This window comes from Cyanistes caeruleus, chromosome Z (genome assembly GCF_971803275.1).
Source record: "Cyanistes caeruleus chromosome Z, bCyaCae1.hap1.1, whole genome shotgun sequence".
NCBI lineage: Eukaryota > Metazoa > Chordata > Aves > Passeriformes > Paridae > Cyanistes > Cyanistes caeruleus.
Window position 1 is genome coordinate 966,131 of NC_141732.1, and position 21,203 is coordinate 987,333.

Sequence of the window (21,203 nt, forward strand, 5' to 3'; positions counted from 1 at the left end):
TTTATCTGGCCTGCAGGTGATGCTCTCAGCATGCCAGCCCCAGCCCAAAATACAAACTCTGCATCCCTAGATACAGATAAAATGTAAGTATTCTAAAAGATGAGGATAAAGACAACAAGAGACCTTAATTCTACGGGGTTTTTCCCCTCCCTGGAAAGAAAGGACTCCCAAATAACGAAGCAATAATTACTCTCACATCCTTACATTAGCATTCATTTCACACACCCTGTCGTGCTTTTTGTTCAGAGAATTACTCCATAGGCTAAAAAAAAAAAAAAAAAAAAAAAAATCAGAACTGCTTCATATCCATTTGTAATTCAGTAAGGTTTTTCATTTTTGGCATATCATACTGACACTGTCACTTAATATCCATATGAAGAGCAAGTTTCCTTTCACCTGGAGATCCCCAAAGTGCTGGGCACAGAAATCTGTTTATCTTGATGGTATTCAACATCTTTGAAATTAAGATAGGAATATTCAAAGAATGCCTCCCACACCAAGCCTAAAGATAGAAATTTTTCATTCCCATTGTATATTCTGAACTCCAGAGCTGGCAGTTTCGGAGTTCGGAATTTCTGAGTGCACCATTTTTGCTTCAGAAGAGGGAAAACACTGAACAATGATTTCATCAGAGCTCAAAAAATATTTTAACCCTTATTTAAAATGAGGTTCATTTTGTCCTCAGGGAGAGACCCACCTGTTCTGCACCACTTTGACTACTTAATAAGGCCTAAGCACCACATTTATGTAGCTCTAAATCACCGTTTCAGAGCCACATGATACAGCAAAAACCTTTTGAACTGAATTTCCAGAAGTGAGACAACTCAGTTCCGACAAACTGAGTCAAGTTGTGCTTCACTGCTGCAGTTAAGACTTTAAATAATAAACATAATAAACACTGAAACATAAATTTTAATATTTACAGCTAATACAGGTGTTTCACAGGGCTGTTCTGAAGCTAAATCCAACACTTTGAGGCACTGGTACTTAACAGTAACAACTTCTTCAGCTTCATGGCAGTGGATATCCGAAATTGAAAAAATTAAATAAATAAGGAAGGGGGGGAATGACTATCTTCAAAGTAAAACAAAAGCCTTCCCTGACATATCTTTTCAAAAAGAGCAGATGAAGCTTCCCTGAAAAGTCACCTCATTATTTAATGGTTCCTAACAGTTTCCTACAATCTTGTACAACCATTATATATTTAAATAAACAGCAGTTTCTTTGGTGTAGTAATAACAATGAGGAGTATCTTAATAGAAATCAGCAGTCTGTACTTGGGGGGGCAAAATAACTCCAGACCAAGCAGGATATAACTTCTCTGGGGACTGAGGAGACCTTGTGTGTAAACTGTCAACTCCTTCCTCTTCCCTCAGCAGCAGGAAAGGAAACATTAAGGGTGGGACATCACTCGCTTCTCTTACAAAGAAATGCCAGGGATCACAGATACCACACAAAAAATACCTGTATCACGAGCAGAAATGATTAATTTTATTCAGCAGGGAGAAAAACAAAAGCCATGTAATTGCAGTATTGCTAGCTAACACTGGAGGAGAGAGGTGGAGTAAATACCAAGTACGTACAGCTGGACTCTTTTTACTGCCTGGTAGCAAACCCCTAGGATAAAGTTATTTTTAAGAAACGGAGCAAGTTGAATTGTTAAAACCTTACCAGAATTTAAGGGAAGAGAGTGCACTTACAGGCATCTACAGTGCTTGCATCTGTCCCAGCTAAATCTCACTTAATGAGATTTATGTCAATTTCATTCAAAATCAAGTTATGTTGGAAGAAGAACTTCTTACTCCAAAATTATTTAATTTATGACTTACAAGCAGGTACTGAGGTCAGACAAAACTGAGAGCAGGGAACATCTGATCCTTTTTACTGCAGTGAGTGACTGAAATTAAGAGTTTTGAGGGATGATTTTAGAAAGGTCCAAGGAAGAAGTCAACACTGTCTAAAGAGAAGCTCTTGGTTTGTCTCCTGGTGCAACCTTTTCCATTATTTTTCACAAATGTTAACCCCAGCTCCTGCCATTTCAGAGATTCCCTCTCACACCAGGGTCTGGAGAAGAGCTGTAAAGAAGACATGTGTTTTGAACACTTGCTTGAAGACTGTGTTGGTGGGAGGAATGTGAGGGCTGTGGCACGAGTCTCTGCAGCATGAGAAGCCCCTCCAGCTGCACCCCTGTGAGCTTTGACTGGCCTTGAGGGGCTCCCAGCAAAGTCAGAAAGCACACCAGGGCTTGGTCAGCATTGAAATATCTTACACCTCCCACCCAGGCATCTCCAGATTTCTTTTGTTTGTTGCTCCAGAAACTTGGAAGTAGCCTCATTTGAGGGGATTAAAGGACAGACTTCAAGGGTTGTGATGAAAAGATGGAAAGACAAGGCAGGGTTTTACTTCTACTTGGTTGATCACCACAACCACAGGAAGGTACCATTTCTCTCCTGGAAGAAGCAGCTGGAGTCACATTTAATTTTTACTGCTGCCACAGTGAAACAGCTTTTTGTGATGCCCAAATGAAATTATCTGTATTTTGGTCTGTGCATTGTGCATTAACTCATCTCAGTTAGCAAGATCTTGTATTAATTTTGCTCAATATTCAATTTACAATAAACACACTTTAAAAGGAATTAAGCACTGTACATGACTCCTGCTAGTTTCAAAAGGTATTTTCAATTAAATGTGTGGTAACACCTTAAAAAAAAACCAAAAAAAAGGTAAATTCTACATGAATAGCTCTCATCTGATGCAGAAAACTGTGGCCAGTGTTAGTAAAATAAACAGTCCTTAAAGAGCTTCCTTGGGTAATGGGCACAATCCAAAGAGATTTTAAGAAGAGATGGTTTTCCACCACTCTTGGAAATACATCAAATAGATATATTTGTTGGCCTCACAAAGACATTCCTGGGCTGCTCATGCAGCTCAGAAGTCTGTGAAGCCAAGCTCAAAAACAAAGTGAGGCTCTTTGTTTGAGAATATTCTTCATGTTGCTTCCTAAAGATCCTCTTATTTCAATATTTCCTTTTTGAAGGAATTCACTGAAACTCCACTCACTTCAAACTTCGAAGATACCAAGATAACCAATTAATAATTAAACACTAAATACAATAAATACAATAATTAAATACAATAATTAAATACTAAACAGTCCATTTTTAAGAAGAATCCTACTGAGCCAGGTTCCAATTCAATAGTATGACATGTTCTGAGGATCTAAACACAGAGAAAAGAAAGCAGCTGGTAAATAAAAATATTTTTTCAGGAAAATATTGTGAAGTTATTAAGTTTATATAGGGTTGAAAAGAACATGAAATAACAAGTTCTTCTCCAGATCCAAAGAGAGGAAGGCAAAAATAAATGTAAAACACAATACATACCTGGAAATGTAAAATACAAAGGAAGGTATAAACATGCCCATGATTATTAAATTATCAATAGTGCCTTTTCTTCATAATCAAACCTAATTTAGTGTTTGAAGACATGTTTAAGTCTTTAACTGAACAAGTATGAATGTGAAATTATACAAATCAAGTCCTAAAAACAAAATTATAAAACATATTGTTTTTAGACGACTTTAAAAAACGAGCTTTCAAATATCACCTACTATTTGGATTTCTCAGAGGCTGCAGAACTATTTGAGAGCACATGAATGCTTGATAAATAACTGAAGTCAGTCTCATCTGATGCTAAAACATTATCACATTCTGCCAATGTGCTGTGCTAATGGCTGTATGGGAAAAGTAGAAAAATCAATGAAAATCTATTAAATCTAAAAGGTGCTCTTTTTTTTTTTCATCTGAAAAAGCAATATTAAAAGCATGTCTGCAATTCACACCCCCCATGATCAGATTAAAAAAAGAAAAGAAACTGAAATCTTACAACCCATGACAACATCTGAAGAGTCTTCATAATGAGAAGGGATACACCCCCAAAAATTGGATTTTACACAAGAAAACTTGCACAGTGACAGTCTGCAGAGTCACAGGTGGTGAACGCCTTCTGCAGCAGTAGAAATTATGGATTTGTAACAAAACTAAAGCACGTGGAAATCTTGTTCTGAAATATGGCAAAACAGTTCTCAACCTCTGAACTGATTTAGAAAATCAGCATCTTCCTCTCATCAAATGAGGTCACTTGCATCATTATATTTAATTTATTTTACAGTCATATATGAAAAAAAACCTTAATGTCATTACATTATATATGGGGACCTCACTAACAACAACAGGAATTTCACAACCACAGGGAGAAATAAATCAATGGAGCCAGGAGGATTTGGGAGAATTCATTGTGGGACCTTCTGTTTTTGCAATATGTGTGTGTGCACAGGATATGACAACAATTTACAGTAGATTAACAAAGATTGAAAAAAAAAAATTAGAAGGCCAAAGATTAAAAATAAGTCTGGGTCATTAGGATATTTGAAAGTAAAAGCCCAGGCACAGAGTGCTTCAAGGCACCCACAGCACTCACAGCACCTTGTACTTGACTGCTGCACTGGCATGATTGATTAGATTAGCACAGAAGTGGAAAAAGAAAGATTATCCATTTGTTTCCATGCTGAACAATGATCATTGTAAAACTACTGCCAATATTTAGCCAATTCCCTTTAGGACTGGGCCCTTCCAATCCATTTCTCTGCTGCAGACAGGTTACATGGAGGCTACAAGACAAGCAATTTTGGGTACTCTGGCATTGTTTAATTAACCAAAACCAAAGACTGACCCAATCACTGCTGAATAAAACAGTTTCTGTCCATCATTTCTAGCCTAAAAAATACAAAAGAAAGTGTTGCCATGGAAACCAGACTATCCCAAAGGTATACTGCATTTTTCTTGATCCAAATTATACCAATGTCTGTATTTCCCTTACTAGCAGAGATAAAATCTTTGTCACATCACACTGAGCATGGCCTGCATTCAGCACACCTAAAACCAGCCTGATTTTTAAAACAAATTACTACATAATGGTAAGAAGTATATATAAACTGTAAGTTTGCTAATATGCAAAGTTATGAAATCTCTGGACAAATATGACAGTGAATGGCAAATCGCACAAGAAGACTGAAAACACCAAGTAGCTGAAAATAAAATAAAATAAAAAAAAATGAAAATCACAAAGTCTCAAAAAATTGACAAGGATCTGAGTGTTGATGTCAGCTTTTGGCTAATTTTCCAGGACTTTCAAATGCACACATTACCCTGATTCATGTCTGGACCTCAATACTTACATTTATTTCATTTATTTGCTGCACCAGGGTCAAAATCTTTACAACCTACAGAGTGTCCAGTATGTTTTGCCCAAACACCGCTGAAGATTAATTCAAAATGGCAAAGATCTTGCTCAAATCCAGCAGATTTAAAGCAAAATTAAAGCTTTTCCTTTGCACTTTAGGAGGCACCGTGCAAAGCTGTGATAGAAACCGCCTGGATCCAGGTCAGTCGAGGAGCAGCAGGAAACCAGGCTGATGGAAAAGAACACCAGCCTCACTACTGAGCAGATAAAATAGGAGCTGCTCAAGGGTTTTAACTAGAGACTGTCTCAACAACATTCCTGCAGCAATGTGCTCATAAAGAACCTGGTGAAAATGGGAAATTAAAGATGTCTGCTTGCTGGACTCCCAGCTCCAGCAGACACAACCTCAAGAAATATTCCTCTGAAGGAACAGGACTTTCAGCCTGCACAAAGCTGGAGGAGAGCAACAAAAAACTGCCAAACAGAATAAGAGAGACAGAAGAAGATTCTCAGGTCTCAGTTTCAACTCTTTCCAGCAACCATGTTGACTTGGTGACTCCAAGACACTCAAAAAGTACACTTGGACTTGGTCAACCTCTGCATGGCATGGCCCACTGAAAAAAGCTTCACAAAACCAGCCAGAAATCTAAGAGGATTTGGTACAATAGAACCTTTTTGCTGCTAGAGGAGCAGTGGTGATGGGACTGCAGAGCCATTCAAGTCTCTGATGGTGCTGGAGAAATGCTTGTTAATCATATATGGGCAGATAAACCTAGAAAATTATTTTTTAATATGTTAATTATGCTAATAATTAATCTGTTTTAATGTAATTTATTTTGGTGGCCCATGCTGCATCTGGAGCTGCTCACAAGGGTTTGAATCTTTGCTGAAAATGCCACAGAGAGCGAAATGGACCTGGTGTTCATAACATCCCTGTTCCCATGGCCACATAGAATCTTTCCTGTGTCACAAAAATAAAGCTGCTAGGGAGTACAGCTTGGGGAAAAATCCAGGCTCCCTCCCAGGGCATCAACCTTTCACTCTGCTTTCCCATGGGAGTTTAGGCAGTATGTGGTTCTGCTGCACTGACAGGTATTTTATCCAGACACGAATAATCCAAAGGTGGTAACGAAGCTGCTGCTAACCTGGGGATTGATTTGGACCTCCATCTCAAACTTTGAATATAGCCTATACCTGGCTAGCAATCCAAGCCTGTAATTGTTTCAAGAGTATTCCTCTCAAAACCACACTGAAGCAGCCCACGAGGCTGACCATGGTTTTGGGAGGCCACTTCTTCTGAGATTCACTTCACTTCAATTCCATAATTTATGGAAGGGGCTCATGAGACACAGACACTCAGTGCAATTGTCTGGGTTTTTTTTACAATAACTGTGATTATCAAAATGAATAACCATAATGGTGGTTTTCTGCTCCACAATCTTCTCCCCTCTCTACAGACTTTCAAGAAACCCCAAATGATGTTGTACATGCAATAGCAGACTTCTGTGGGCATGGTTTAACTTTTTGGTTAAACAGCGTTTTGGTTGCTCAGTGAGAACATGAACAGAAATGTAGTTTTAAATAGCTTAAAAGATGAAAACCCAACACAGTTCACTGTCAACAGCTGACTTTTGTGAGACTAATAAAAATTTTAAAGTGTAAGATATATCATGGCCAAATAACACAGATTCTATCCAAGTTCTGCTTACAGTTCTTCAAAATTAGCAAAATAAAACTTCAAATTCTTTGTAATTTCACAAGCCTGTCATGAAGCAAATTGAAACTGGAGAAAATTTTACTTGAGATTTCTACTGAGTTTCATAAAGTCTAGTTCACTCCTAGGAATTTCCACCCAAAGACTCTAGAATATACTGCAATTAAAAAAACATCATGTGTTTGCTGTTGCTAGTCATCCAAATTGGATGCTCTTTAGGTCATACTTAAACAAATGACAACTTTTTCTAACCCCCCGTCACAATCTTTAAACCATTCTAATTAATGGCAACTAACATAACTAAAATAACCCACACTGAAGTTTTCTGAGTTGTGGAAAACAAAGTTCCAACCTGGTCCTTCCCAGTAATTATAAATCACTCTAATCTTTCCCAAAAGGAGAAGATAGATAACCTAGTTCATTTTTTATTTTCTGAATTTTGGCATGCACACTCTGAGGCATGTGAAACCATTAATCACATATGGAAAATCCATTTCTTTATTCACACAAACAAGACTTGAACACAGTCAGTGTGTGGGACTCGTTACATGGATTAGGACCTACAAATTGATGGTATTTAGGGTTCTACATGCACATTACTGGCCTTGGAATAATGTGTGGTTGGGCAATTCAGAGTCAGTATTGCTGCCAAACCAAGCCAGTGTCACTGACTGCTCAACAATACCCAAAACCCTTGTCTTCAACAGCTCCACACCGAGCACTGCAACATGACAGGGAACGGAGAACTCTGACATTTCCCCACAAATCCAGCAGAAGCAGTGAATAAAAGAGAGCTACAGTGAAAAAGGCACCAATTATCTGGAGCAAAGGAGTGTTGACGGCAATCGGATTCCTCTGACTCCGTCCTTACTTTTATTTAAACGGTTGAAACTTCTCAGCTCGTATTCATTTTTCTGCCTTCTGCATTTAACTCCATCTATATTTTCAGCTTTCTTCCCAGCAGTTTTTTTTTTTTTGTTCCAGGCTTATTGTGTTTCCAGATCACACCATACCTAATGTACTCCTTGTACAATTTAAACCATTAAGGCAAAATGTCATTATATTATGCAAGTATTAAAACCAAACCTCCTTGTGCCTTTACCCAATAATCAAAAGAACAAATCTAAGCCCAAAATCCAGCATTTAAACCTCTTTGTGTCAGATGCTTTGTGGTGGTTTTTTTCCATACTGGTAAAGCAACAGCTGTTGCTGAGTATTTTTAAACACAGGAGCACTTCTTTTTGTGCTGCTGGATAAGATAGCCAAAATTTAAAGTGACAGTAAATTAAAGCTCATTATTGTCATAGCAATGGCAGTGTAATGTGTTTAAACGGTACTTAGAGATTGTGTCTTCTGAAGTTGAAATTAATCACACCTGTGCTACCTATCATTGATTCATTCAAGAAATTACAGCCCTTGGTGAGGCTTAAGAAAATCCTGAGTTGATCTCACCTGTAACCTCTATTTTTAAATAAAGGACATACCTAGAGACCAAATACAATGAATATAATGTAAACCATCACCCAAAATAACAGAACATGTGACAGGATGGCAGCACACAACATTGCAGCAACTCATTTTACATCTCCTGTTTTCAGGGAGCTGGGTTTATTTCCATAATAAATGATTACTTAGAAGATTTATAACTCTGCTTCAAGGTAAGTATGGTAGGAGTAGTTCCGCACAGGAAGGACTGCAAGATTACATCAACAAACAGGTCCCTGTTAATTCTTTTAACCACTTAGGACTTTATGTACTGATATCCAAGATGATTTCATATCAAACTCAGCAAATACTCTCTTTTGGTGTGACCTCAGAGAGATTTCAGCAGCCAGGCAGCAGAGCAGGGAGCAGAGGCAGAAATGTGCATTTGGATGCTGTTGCTTCTGCTCCCTCTAAATTTTCATGGATTTGATTTGGAGGAAAAATCTCCAACAGTAGTTAAATGTAACATTCTCACAAATACACACACTTCCAGGGACTGTAAAAAAATTCTACTACCCAAACTCAATAAAGCAGCTGTACTTTTACGGGAGTGCAAGAGAACATTTCATGGTTACAATCCTGCAGATCCACCACAAACTGATATTTTCCCTGAAATGTGCTACCTAAGCAGATGAAACACCACTGAGTTTTGTTTTTTGTTTTTAAAAATCATTCATCTTTAATGCAACCAAGGTGTCCTAGTACTTTTTGTCACCCTTTTCCAAATTTCAGGTTCTTATGAATAGGAATCTATCTTGAGCTGGTGAAATGGTTGAGATTTTTAATCATAACATCGTTTTAGGTCTTTCACATTCAAAAGAAGTTGAATCTTCAAATCATAAGTGTGTAGAACACAGGTGAGCAGCATCGTAGCTAAAGCAGAATGGTTTAGAGAGCTGGAGATTAAAATGAAGAAGGACTAATGCAAATATTTGCAGCAATCTCAATTAGGATTTGTCATTCTGGCATAAAACATTACTGTACGAATGGTGTGGTTTTCATGCAATCCAGCTGTGATTTATGATGCATACTTTTACATTTGTATTTTCATTTATATATTCATTTTAAAATCCACATATAATTGCATTTATATCTGTGTATAACACACTGTTCAACATGACACTGTGCTTTATTCCTAGTAACACACTACACTGAAAACTTCAGTAACTGTCTGTGAATTCTTCAGAGGTACTATTTTATTGTACTAGCTGTTCTTAAAGCCCAAGATGAACTGTAAAAGTGTCCACTTTAAAAGCTACCACTTTTTAACCCTTTTTTTACACATGTAAAATCATGTAAAATCCCTCAAAATCAGGCAAGTTATCCCAGAAGCATCAGTTTGGTTACTGTGGGGCAGCCTGAGACAACAGGAGAAGATGGCAGTAAACTAAAAGTAATTCTTTCAAGGTGTTCCACAGAAGGAAAAAAGCCAAATAACACTAATATTACCTGGATTTGTCTTTTAAAAAAGAAGGAAAAAATTTTTAGTACTTCCCTTTGCTTCCATGAATTCTGTATGGCTTGGAACCAAGTCCCCAGTTTCTTCCAATTAGCTTTGTTCTTATCCTTAGTATCTGTCATTTTTGACCCCTGCAAAGCTTGCATTGCTAGCAGCATTACTGGCACTGAGAACATATATCCCCATTTTTAGGAATTACTTATCACCAAGTAATTTAGGTTGGAGGAGACTTCTGGAATTCCTCTACTCCAGCCTTCCCAAAGCTGGTTCAGGTGAGCAGGGACTTGACCAGACAAGCTCTGAGTATCCCAGAAAATGACACCACAACTTCTCTGGGCACCTGTGCCAGAGTTTTGTCAAAGGTGATGTAAAAAAGGTTTTCCTTATTTTTACCTGGAATTTCCTACGTTCGGCTCAAACCTTGTTCAGGTCAAATCGCCCAGCAGAATGGATTTCTGAAATAATTTGCCCATTTAATTTGCACTATTCATACAACCTGAAAATATACAAGACATGTTCTCTGTGCATTTCATTTACACTGTCATTTTCTTTTTCAATTAGAGGAGGAAATGAATTGTTATATAAGAATCTTTAGACTCACTGAACACACTGCATTTGAGAGGCAAGATTATGATCAAAGACCTGGAAGGAGAGTTCCAGACTGCAAAGTAAAGTGTAACAAACCCATTCATATATTTCAGGGTTTTCATGGAACTAACAGAAGGCTTCAGCTGCACCAATCCAAAGTACAGCAAACGGAATTTAAAACCCCATTTCACTGGGAAGAAAGGAATAAGACAAAAACATTGGAATAAAATTCACAGCTACAAATTAATTAATTAACAGACATGATTTCTTAGGATAACTTACTCCTGAACCAAAGCTTATTTTATTTTATAAAACATAAAGAAGTAAAGTTCATGGCTATTTTATGTGGTGGAAAAAATATTTTGAAGCATGTAGAAGCTGCGTAAGATAAAAATGATGCAGAAAAATGAAGTGCACCCCAGAATCTCCTGTGGTTCTGCTCCCAAGAAGCTTTAATGCTCCATAATGACCCCTCTTGTCCCACCATATGCCAGTTTTGGCAGGAGTTCCCCAACAACCACTGTCAGTGCAGCTGATCTGACCCAGGGGCTCACTGGCCATTCCACCCCAACAGCCTGCCAGCAGTAACTGGAATTTTCTTTTCATCCTCTTCAAAGGCTTGTTTATGGGTTGTTTTTGTGGTCTTTGTTTTTTGGGTTTTTTGTTGTTGTTGTTGTTGTTTTTTTGAGACCATTTAATGAAAGGGACCAATTCAATGGTTCTGTCATGACAAAAAACTCGTAAAGGAAGAGCTTTAAAACCTTATCTCACTGGATTTAAGGACTTTTATACTCAAGGACAGAGCTGTAAGAATTCAGTACAAAATCCTTGTGAATTCTGAACTTAGGGATGTAAGGAGAAGTCTGGATGTGAGACTGGACAAGATTTTCTCTCTTGATTTTGTACTAAAACCTACTTTGAATGAAGAACTTACAGGTGGACATTATAAACCAGATTGTTTTAAACACAGTATAAGCATGTGGACAGCGAGACAGATGTCAGAACCTGCAAATGTTACCATTTGAGTAGGACCAAAACAAAACTAATTAATTGTGGCACCCCTTTTTTGTATTTTTTTGTGATTTGTAAATATTAGACAGAACTTTAAATTAAATTACAAATAAAATTCACATATATTTTTTTCTGCCAACAGATATAAATACATAGATTATTAAGGCCTTACTATTCAAACTCCACTAGAATATAAACCAAACTATTTACTATTTATTATTACTAAGAAAATAAACAACTCATGCTTTGAAATCCATCATTTACTGAGATACCAGGAGCCAGTCTGCTTTATGGCTGAGGCTTTTAAAGGACTAGGATGTCAGCAATTTTAGAGGAAGAAAACCTTTTGCCTCTGTCAGAATTATATTCCCTTTTATTTGTGACACCTTTCAGCTTGGGAAAACACTGAGCATTTGCTCTACTCGGCTTATTTTTAAGTTATTTTCTTACTAAAAGCTCAAAAAACTGTCACAACTCTTCCAACCCAAGCCTGTCTGTGACCTAACGAGGTTGATCCTATAAGGGCCTGTGCAAACCCTTCATGGAACATCGGGAAACACAGGGAAAGTGAAAAGTATTTGTACATTTTTGGGCATTGAAGGAGTGTTAGAAATAGAATTTGGCAATTTCATCAAGTTGGAGGCCTCAGCAGTGAAGAAGCTGAACATTACTGGTGAGGAAACAGATGGAGAGGATGACCCTTAAAGGGATAAAATTTATCAAGTGTTAACTGGATAGCACACCTACCAATGAACAGAATATATATTTTAATCAATCTATGGCAGAACAAATATATAACAATAAAGAGTGAAAAGGAAACATAAATGTGAAATCTGAAGTAATTTTGGTAAAGCACAGGAAAACATTGATGTCAGCCCAGAAAGTATCTGTGAGATCCCAGATGGGACATGGAAAACTGTGACCATCAAGTAAAATTTATTTGAACTGTAATAGAATTAACGAAACGCAGTGGCAAGAGGTTTGATCACTAATGGTGGTGGAGAGCTCATGAGGCTTATATAGCCATTTATTAACCATAACTAATAACTAATTTCACAATGGACATTGGCAGAAAAAATTGAAGATGGAGCATTTTCATACTGAGAATATTCTTTTGACTCTGACATCTTTTGAAGCAAAGTTTTCTACATCTGTATAAAATTAATCAAAAATTAACAAATGCAACCTCCTTTATGGTTTTGAGTGGGAGGGGTGAGGTTGTTACAACTTGTTTACCCAAATTTTAATACAAAACCATCAATTAAAACAAAAATGTATATATATATTAATAGAAAGTTTGTTCCAGCTTCTGGGGGTTTTTTTGCACAAGTTTCTTTTATATCTGCAGCTCTCCTGAAAGTTTAAAAAAAAGCTAAAGATGCTCATGCCTCTGTTCCCACACCACAGTATTTTGCAATACTCTTGTGCAACGTGGTCAAAGGCTCTTGTGACCAAAATAACTCCTGATAAATTCCTAGCAAACAGAACTGTAAATATTGCTGTACTCCTTTTGACTTTGATCAGGCTGCACTGTGTTACCCTGGCTGAAAACCTGCTCCAAAATATTAATGTCAAACTCTGATTCCAGCAGCACAGAACGGAGTGGGGGGAAACAGAAGACTGAGAAAACAAAGTGTTTTTTGAAAATTTGACCAGAGCAAAGGTAGCACTCAAATTAGATTGTTTCCATCAATTTCTATTTATATTGATAATAATGTATGTTTAATATTTAAGACATTAAAAACAAAATGGAGATGGCAATATTCACTTCCCCATTTAACAGGACAGCAGGTTTGGGGAAAAAGTGTTAACAGGACAAGGCAATGACAACAGGAGGTGCAGGTAGGCCCAGACCCACATCCAACCCTTTTTATCACATTATTTCTTCCAGAAACCACATGTTGTACTCATGACTGGATATAACTACAGCAGGCCTGTGTGTAGGATGGATTGTTATTTCTAAGGTCCCAGAAAACTCTTGCTCAATTTCAAGGATCCAGGGAAAAGCGGAAAGGAAGTGGAGGGAATTAGGGAAAAGGCAATCATGTTCAGAAATAAGCAAACATTTTCTTGACATCTTGTTTCATCCACAGTGTGAGGAGGTGGCATCTGGTCACCTTACCCTGCCCACCTGTGGTGCAGGTTGGGGGAAGGTACTTGAGACAAAACAGCTTTTTCTAGTGCCCACCTAGAGAAGTGGAAAATTCCATTTCAGCAAGAGCCACTTAAGAATTGTCCAAAATCAAGAGAATATCCTTGATTTTCAATACACATCTATGATGCTGTCTTCTAAAACATGTACAGCTGATGTGATGCCAGTAACTAATTGTTTCTGTGTTAAATAGAAGTATCTTAAGGAAGACCTCCATAGGGTTCAAGAGCTGGTGACCCACAGGAGCAAGAACCTGGCAAGGCAGGCAAGGCCCAAGGAGCAGGGACCTGCTGGACACAGCAAAGGGACAGAAGCAAATGCACAGGCAGTGGGAAAGGAGGAGTGACCTGGGAAGAGTCTGGAGGTGAGTGTGGGCTGTGTAGGAATTGGGGTGAGGAAGGACAAGGCAGAGCTGGAACTGAACCTCTTGAGGGACATACAGAATAACAGGAAAGGCTTCTACAGGTCTGTCAGAAGGTCAGAGTTGCCAAGCCACTCTCCAGAGTACTGGAACTGTCCTGGCACACAGGTGAAGCCCCAGGTGAGTGGAAAAAGGGAAACATCGTCCCCTTCTTTAGAAAGGGTGGAAAGAAGTGTTGCCTCCATCAGTGGACAAGGGAGGGCTGCAGATGGCATTTACCTGGACTGCTGTAAAGCCTTTGACACAGACCCCCCCCATATCCTGCTCTCCACATTGGAGAGAGATGGATTTGGCTGTTATGTGGATCTGGAACTGGTGGGATGGGCACATCCAAAGGGAATGGAAAACAAGTCAAAGTCCTGATGGACATCAGTGGCCACTGGTGTCCCTCAGGGATGTGCTGGCACCAGTGTTTAATGTCTGTGTCAGTGACAGACACAGCACCCAGGGCACCCCCAGCGGGTGTCACCGAGCTGAGGGTGCAGTGACACCCCTGAGGGACAGGATGGCATCCCGAGGGACCTGGGCACGCCAGGAGTGCCCCAGGGGATCTCAGGAGGTTTAACCCGGCCAGGGGCCGGCGCTGGCCCCGGCTCAGGGTGCCCAGAGCAGCTGGGGCTGCCCCTGGATCCCTGGCAGTGCCCAAGGCCAGGCTGGACATTGGGGCTGGCAGCTCCTGGGACACTGCGAGCTGGCCCTGCCGTGCCTGGGGTGGCACTGGAGGGGCTTTAAATCCTCTTCCCACCCAAACCACTTTGCGTGTCACTCTGTAATTCTGTTTTATGTAACAACAGAAAATAAACTCCAATGAAATAGTTACTTGTTTCTCAAAGACAGGACATAGAACACAAAATGATGCCTTGCTTCTCTTCTTTTCAGGAAAGGAGCCCCAAACAAACAAACTCCAAAAACTAAGATTACTGTACAGCGGGTAAACGCAACAAAAATTTCTGCTCTAAAATGCTGGTGAATTAATGTACTCAAGCTTGTACTGAATTACATTTTCCCATAAGTGATCCAAACATCAATACTCAGGGACATTTCCTTCACTCTTACTGCATCATCTAACATTTATTCTGGAAGAGACTCAGTCTTGAAGACATTGCCTTAAATATTACTCGATACAAGGAGTTCTGTGCATTAATACTACCTTAAAGAAAAATTAAAAAAAATCCTTTCACTGACTAAAAATCTCACCATTTATTTTCCACTGAAAGCCATCTGCAAGTATCAAATTTAAAAGAGTATTTTAAAATGTAAAAATATCTTAAACTAAGGACATTTCCACACGAAAACAAAATTATCAGACACTATTTTTGGATAGTGAAGAAAAGTCTGGGCACTGCTACACAGGAGTAATGGAATGACTGAAAATATTACTGTATTTTATATTTTTAGAAGATAGGTTTCAAGAGGCATCAGCTGTTGGAACGACTTATCAGTGAAGGGGTTAAATGAGAAACTATGTCACAGCAAAGCTATAAAATTTGTTTTCCCACATTAAAAATGAATTTTATGCTAAGGTTCTTTGGTTGTGCCCTGGCTCAGAGCATTTCCACGCCTTCTGTGAGTTCAGGCTCGGCACTGAAGAGCTTCCCATGGTGTGTACACAGGCAGCCCTGAGCACACCCCAGCCCTCCAACAGCAATAATTTAATGAGCTGAACCACCACCAGCAACAGGCACTGCATGCACAGTTTCGAGAACATTAACCTCCTCCCTCACCATCTGAAATCCAATTACCCACCCAGCCTACAAGCATCACAATTACTCTTCATTTTTTTAAAAAAAATTAAAATTCAGTAACATCTAATATTATAAATCTAGCTCATTGTGCAATTATTTCCCATAACTAATGTACCATTGGAAATAATTGTTCAGAATCGTTTCTTGAAAGCAATCCTAAACCAAAGCTGGTTCTGTATAGCCCAAAAAGCACTTTTATCATAAGAGTACGGGCAAGGCGTTGGAAGGAAGAAAATCCCTAGGGGTTGCAGTGACCATTATTACACACAGAAGCCAGATGAGGCTCTAACACACATTTTTCATGATGAGATTATAAAATTTTCCATACTGATTCCCACTCTGTTTATTATGCAAGCCTAACACAAGCTTATTTTCCTGTGTTATCATAAATAATTTGAAACTGAGAGATATGCTGGTTTTTTATAACTAAGGAGAGAACTTACTCAAATCCCAGTTTCAGAAATAGTTTTTGCAAAAACAAAGTGGAAAAAAGAAGTATCTCACAAATACAACATGAGAGTGCTAAACACAAGAGGTTTGTGTCAGGAAAGCTGGTTAGTTTGAGCCCTGTATTTATACATCACGTGTACAATTAAGCAGGGTTTTTTACAGATGATGTATTTTGTCTAACTTAAAAAGAATTATTTTTTTACATATATTAATTTCTATATCAATTGTATTAATAGATATTGTTTATATATAAGCAGGATTACACGTTTCAGTGGTAGGAGTGCAAAGCAAACAGCAGTATGCCGACAAGTAGAACACTTCACCGAGCTCTGGAAATACTGGAATTTTTCAAGAACAATTTTAAGAAGTGTGTAAGATGCTGAAGCACACAAGTTCTGAACCGAATTTTTATGATACTCAACACCCACTTCCTAACAGAGATTGTTTAAAATTATTCCATCTGTGGATACAGGCACTCAAATAGATGAAAATCTTTGATCATAAAGGGCTCACCGGCATTACTGGAGCATCACAAGATCCAATAGTGGAGGTTACAGTTATGTTGTTAAACCTGAGAATTATTCAGCACTTAAATGCTGTTTCCAAGAAGCCAGGATTATTAAACATGGAACTCACTCACCAAAAGAAGTCATGGGCTTATTATTGCCTGGCAGTTGTTCAGGCAAGGCTTTTTTTAAAGTTATGTTCCTACCCACTCTGAGGATAAAAATCATCTGCTGTGCCCAGAGCCCCACTTTCTCTGCTTCTTTCCTTCTTTTGCTCTGGGGAGAATGGAGATGATTCTACTGCCCCAGTGTGCTTGAACAGCTGTGACCCTGTGTGGTGGCACCTCCCCAGTGAACCTGTCGTGGTCCAGGCCCTCTCCCCTGTGGTTACACCTGCTCTGACAATGCAGCACTTCAGGGCTTGGTCCTGCTTTTTAAACAACAGACTGCTCCAGGCTGGTTTTTATAAACTTATTATTTTCCATATTATTGATTATTTTATATATTCTTTTATATTTTCCAGGCTGTTTGTAATAAACATAGAAAATAGGTTTAGTTCTCTTTTTCCTTCTTATTTTCTCTTGAACCTCCTTGCTGAAATTTACATTACTTACTATTCACCTCACGAAAATATTTCAGAATTCCCTGTGTTTTCCTTTGAAGAGCATTTTACACTTTACTGGTTAAGCATCCCATCTTACCTGTCCTTGCTGTTCAGTGCAACACTGACCTTTAAGAAACTGCTGGTTTCTTCCTCAGACCATGTCTCCACTAGACCTTTTTAGCTTTTAACCTCACTGTCTCTCTGATTAAATATCTGATTTTACTTTCTCTAAAGCTTGGTCTCCTCTTCGTTGCCTCCTGGTTCTCTATCTCCCCCTAGGATGTTGAATTTAATTATACTGTAATTATTATTAAATTGGTGGCTCAGCCATTCCACCTGAAATTAACTTCAGTTAGGTATTTAATATTAAATTGAGAATAATGTTGGCTCTCCAACTAACTGTTCTGGAGAAGTTCTTTAATGTGCTGCAAAAACATACCTGAAGTTTTGTGCTATTCACCCACTTCATTCCTAACTGAAGTCCTCCATTACTGTAAGAATTTAGACAAGACTGCACAGACTCTTCATCCCTCTCTGCTGGCACACCAGTATCCTTTCCTTGGCTCATGTCTGAATTATGCAGTTTATTTAGCTTCTTTCACTTCGGAATGAAAATCTGAGAGGCTTTAAATCTGCCAGCTGACAGTGGCTGTGTAAAGAAATAAGTGAAACTTGAATAAGCATTGCTGGAGCTATAGACTGACTGCCACTCCTCACTTCCACACAGAAATACACAGCACATCTGAAAATATGCCCCAAAACATCTACACTCTATTCAACCTTTGCCTGCAGGTGCTAATAAATTTCTGCCTGTCTTAAGGCTTTGTTGTTTTTTTTTTTTTTTAATTTGTAATCAGCTCCCCAACCTATTATCACCTACCATTTGCAGTTTGATAAAAAAAAAAGACTCAGGCAAATCATAATTGATTACAGGGGACACTGTATAAAGAAAACGAAGGAGGTAACTTTTACTACAGGTAATTCATGATTTAAACAGAGACAGGAGATCTGAGAAAAGGACAGTTATGCCCAGTTTAGAGATAAAAACCTGAGGCAGAGAAATTATCTTCATACAAAATTCTGCCTCAGAGGTGGGCATTTTCCTCAGTACTCCCTACCTGACTCCCATGTGAAGATTAAGATGTTCTACAGGGTTATCCTTTCCCTCTGCATTGTAAGGGAAGGAACAAAAGGAAACCACTGGAAGTCTTCCCTCTACCTCTGAGCCAGCTGATGGAAAAGGAGTTCATCAAAACACACATAACCTGAAAACCACACTCAACTTCTGAGTGCTCTCTTTTATGGCTTTTAACATTAACTGTTTTGCCTTTTCAAGAACTTCGTGAAATTCTTACACCCAGACTACTTGAAAAGACCAGGAACAACATTCACTGTCTGTGTTTACTGTCTGAACTTACTCCGACATTCTTTGATTAAATAAATGTTGTAAGTGCAATCATACCTGTTCTTTATTCTGAATGCTGCCTGACAAATATAATTTCTGCAATGTATGAAACACAGTGATTCTGATACTTAAAGGTCTGATGGTGAATTATGAAAGAAATCAGTCACACACACCAAAGAGACTGACTTTGAAAGTGGAAAATTCTGTGTCATTGGCAATGCCAGGAATAGCTTCCCAGAGGACTTTTTAAATTCCTGTAAAATGTGGCTTTACCACTGCTTTTTCTTCTGTGGCAGAACAATAATTAGAATTATATTAGAATAAATAGAAGTTTATTTCCCTCTCCAGTGTAGCAACAGAAAACTTCTGTTGCTACTCAGGTGGGTCTCTCCTTTGCAGAGGAAAGAGACAGAAAGCAATGCCCAGAGAGTAAGAAAATCTAAAAATGTCTTACCTAAAATAAATTGACAATAAGATATTACCTGAGATATAATCTTCCAGAAGCTACGGGCTAGATTTACTTTCAGGCTGTATGATGGCTAACTGAAGAGGTTAAAGCTAGGTTCAGACAATCTTATATACCCTTTTTATCTTTATCATTATTATTATTTAAAAGTTTCAGTTTTCTGCTATTACAGAGTCCCTACTTTACTCAGACAAGATCTTCCAAATCTGCATAGAGATGGCAACAGCTCTTTTTTTTTTCAATGATGCTGAGTGGAAAATATTTTCTCCTTTGTTTATTCTATTTTTCCTGTGCTGTACATGAGGATGAACATCCAGGGTATTAAAATAACTCAATCATTGTTTTAAAAAACAAACATGTGCACCCGAGGGGAATGATCCTTCCTGAATTTCTTCCTCAGATCTATCCAGATCCAATTCTGAGGGCTCTTTTTCTCTTACAGATGAGAGAGGAAGAGATGCACACGCTCTTGCTTCTTCATGTTTAAGGTTTTCTTTTTAATTTCTCTTTGATATTTTGAATTGCGAGACGAGTTTCAACTATAAACTTTAAAAAATAGAATTCTCTTTCCTAAGCAAGGGGGATTACTCTTCCTGCTGGGAAGGACAGAAACCAAACTAATAATGCTAAGGTTTTGTGGAACCTCTCCAAAGTTTGGGATGCACTGAAGCTGCACTGATAAGGGACCACCTCACTTCCTCTGCATGGAATTAGCATAAAAGTGGCAGAATTGGTACAAAAGTGGCAAGCAAAGATTTGGGGGGGAAAAAATGGAGAAAAACCAGTTTGTCCTTCTACAGTCAGAGCAATGAATTCATAACCAAGACACTTGAAGCTGCAAAAAATGAACTGAGAGAATACTGCTGAATGCAAATGCAATCAGTTTCAGGGAAAAAAAAAAATCCTAGTACATTTAACAGTATCTTTTGTATTCTATAATGTTGTTAATGGCACTAACAAGACCTTCTTGAGAAATCAGACTACTTTACAGTATTGAGAAAAGTTCCTAAATCTTGAACAGATACCAATGTAACTACAATAAAATACAATAAATACCATAAAATTCCAAATCAATTCCATTTACCGTATTTGATCCCACAGCACACAGCACTGAACTGGTATGCAAGTTCCTTACACACAAAAAAACCCACCATACTAAGGAACACCTAAAATTCTTCAAACTCAAGTTACATTGGTGCTTTGGAATTCTGTGATTTTTTTTTAAAAATCATACTAATATAATAGGGCATGTCTTTGACTCCTCTGATCTGTTTTAATTCAATATCCTGGTTTAAACATTTTCCATGGACAATCTTTGGTCAAAAGGTCTTATTCACTCTCCAGCCTAAGCTGTGGCTGCCCCTGGATCCCTGGCAGTGCCCAAGGTCAGGCTGGACAGGGCTGGGAGTAGCCTGAATAACAGAAGGTGTCCCTGCCCATGGCTTTGAGGCACCTCCCAACCCAACCATTCCAGAATTCTGTGATTCTAAGGAGTTGCAACATTAAACTCCAAAAATCTCCCTTTGAGGAGATTGGGTTTTTCCTCCCCATTCACTGCCTACGACATAATCACTTTCAAAGCCTGAATATTTGACACTAACAGAACTATGAATATCTGGAAAAATAAATTCTTTTCTGCAAAAACTGAAAATGGTCTATACTCCCTTGGTTTAAATATAAACAGAGCTTTCATTACTTACAATTATGTGCAATGGTTTTGGTCTTGCTATTGATTTATTAGGCAGCTGGTATGTATGAAGGAAAGAAAGCAAAATGAACATTTTTTTTAATGATCTGAGGGAAGATTGAGGTATCTGTTCTCAGGGTACAGAGGGGCAGCAGCTGAGAGGCTGATGTGGAACAGATCCTACTTGGATGGGAAATTCTGGGAAAAGAGTACAAGCTCTGCAAGTCAAGACATCCTCGTGTCAAGACCAGAATTATTTTTTACTCTGC

At 38.4% G+C, this 21,203-nt stretch overlaps 1 protein-coding gene across 7 annotated transcripts in view; it reads right to left on the bottom strand.

Moving 5' to 3' along the window:
• SSBP2 (single stranded DNA binding protein 2) overlaps window positions 1-21,203 on the bottom strand; it is a 128,052-nt gene that overhangs the window by 51,274 nt on the left and 55,575 nt on the right. For 2 of the 7 annotated variants that reach the window (XM_086868049.1, XM_086868048.1), the window contains exon 5: window positions 17,816-18,025. The exons of the other annotated variants lie outside the window; for them this stretch is intronic. In XM_086868049.1, the coding sequence (XP_086724175.1) occupies window positions 17,816-17,944 (129 nt within the window). In that variant the 5' untranslated portion in view covers window positions 17,945-18,025. The remainder of the gene's footprint in view (window positions 1-17,815; window positions 18,026-21,203) is intronic. 7 annotated transcript variants of the gene reach the window in all.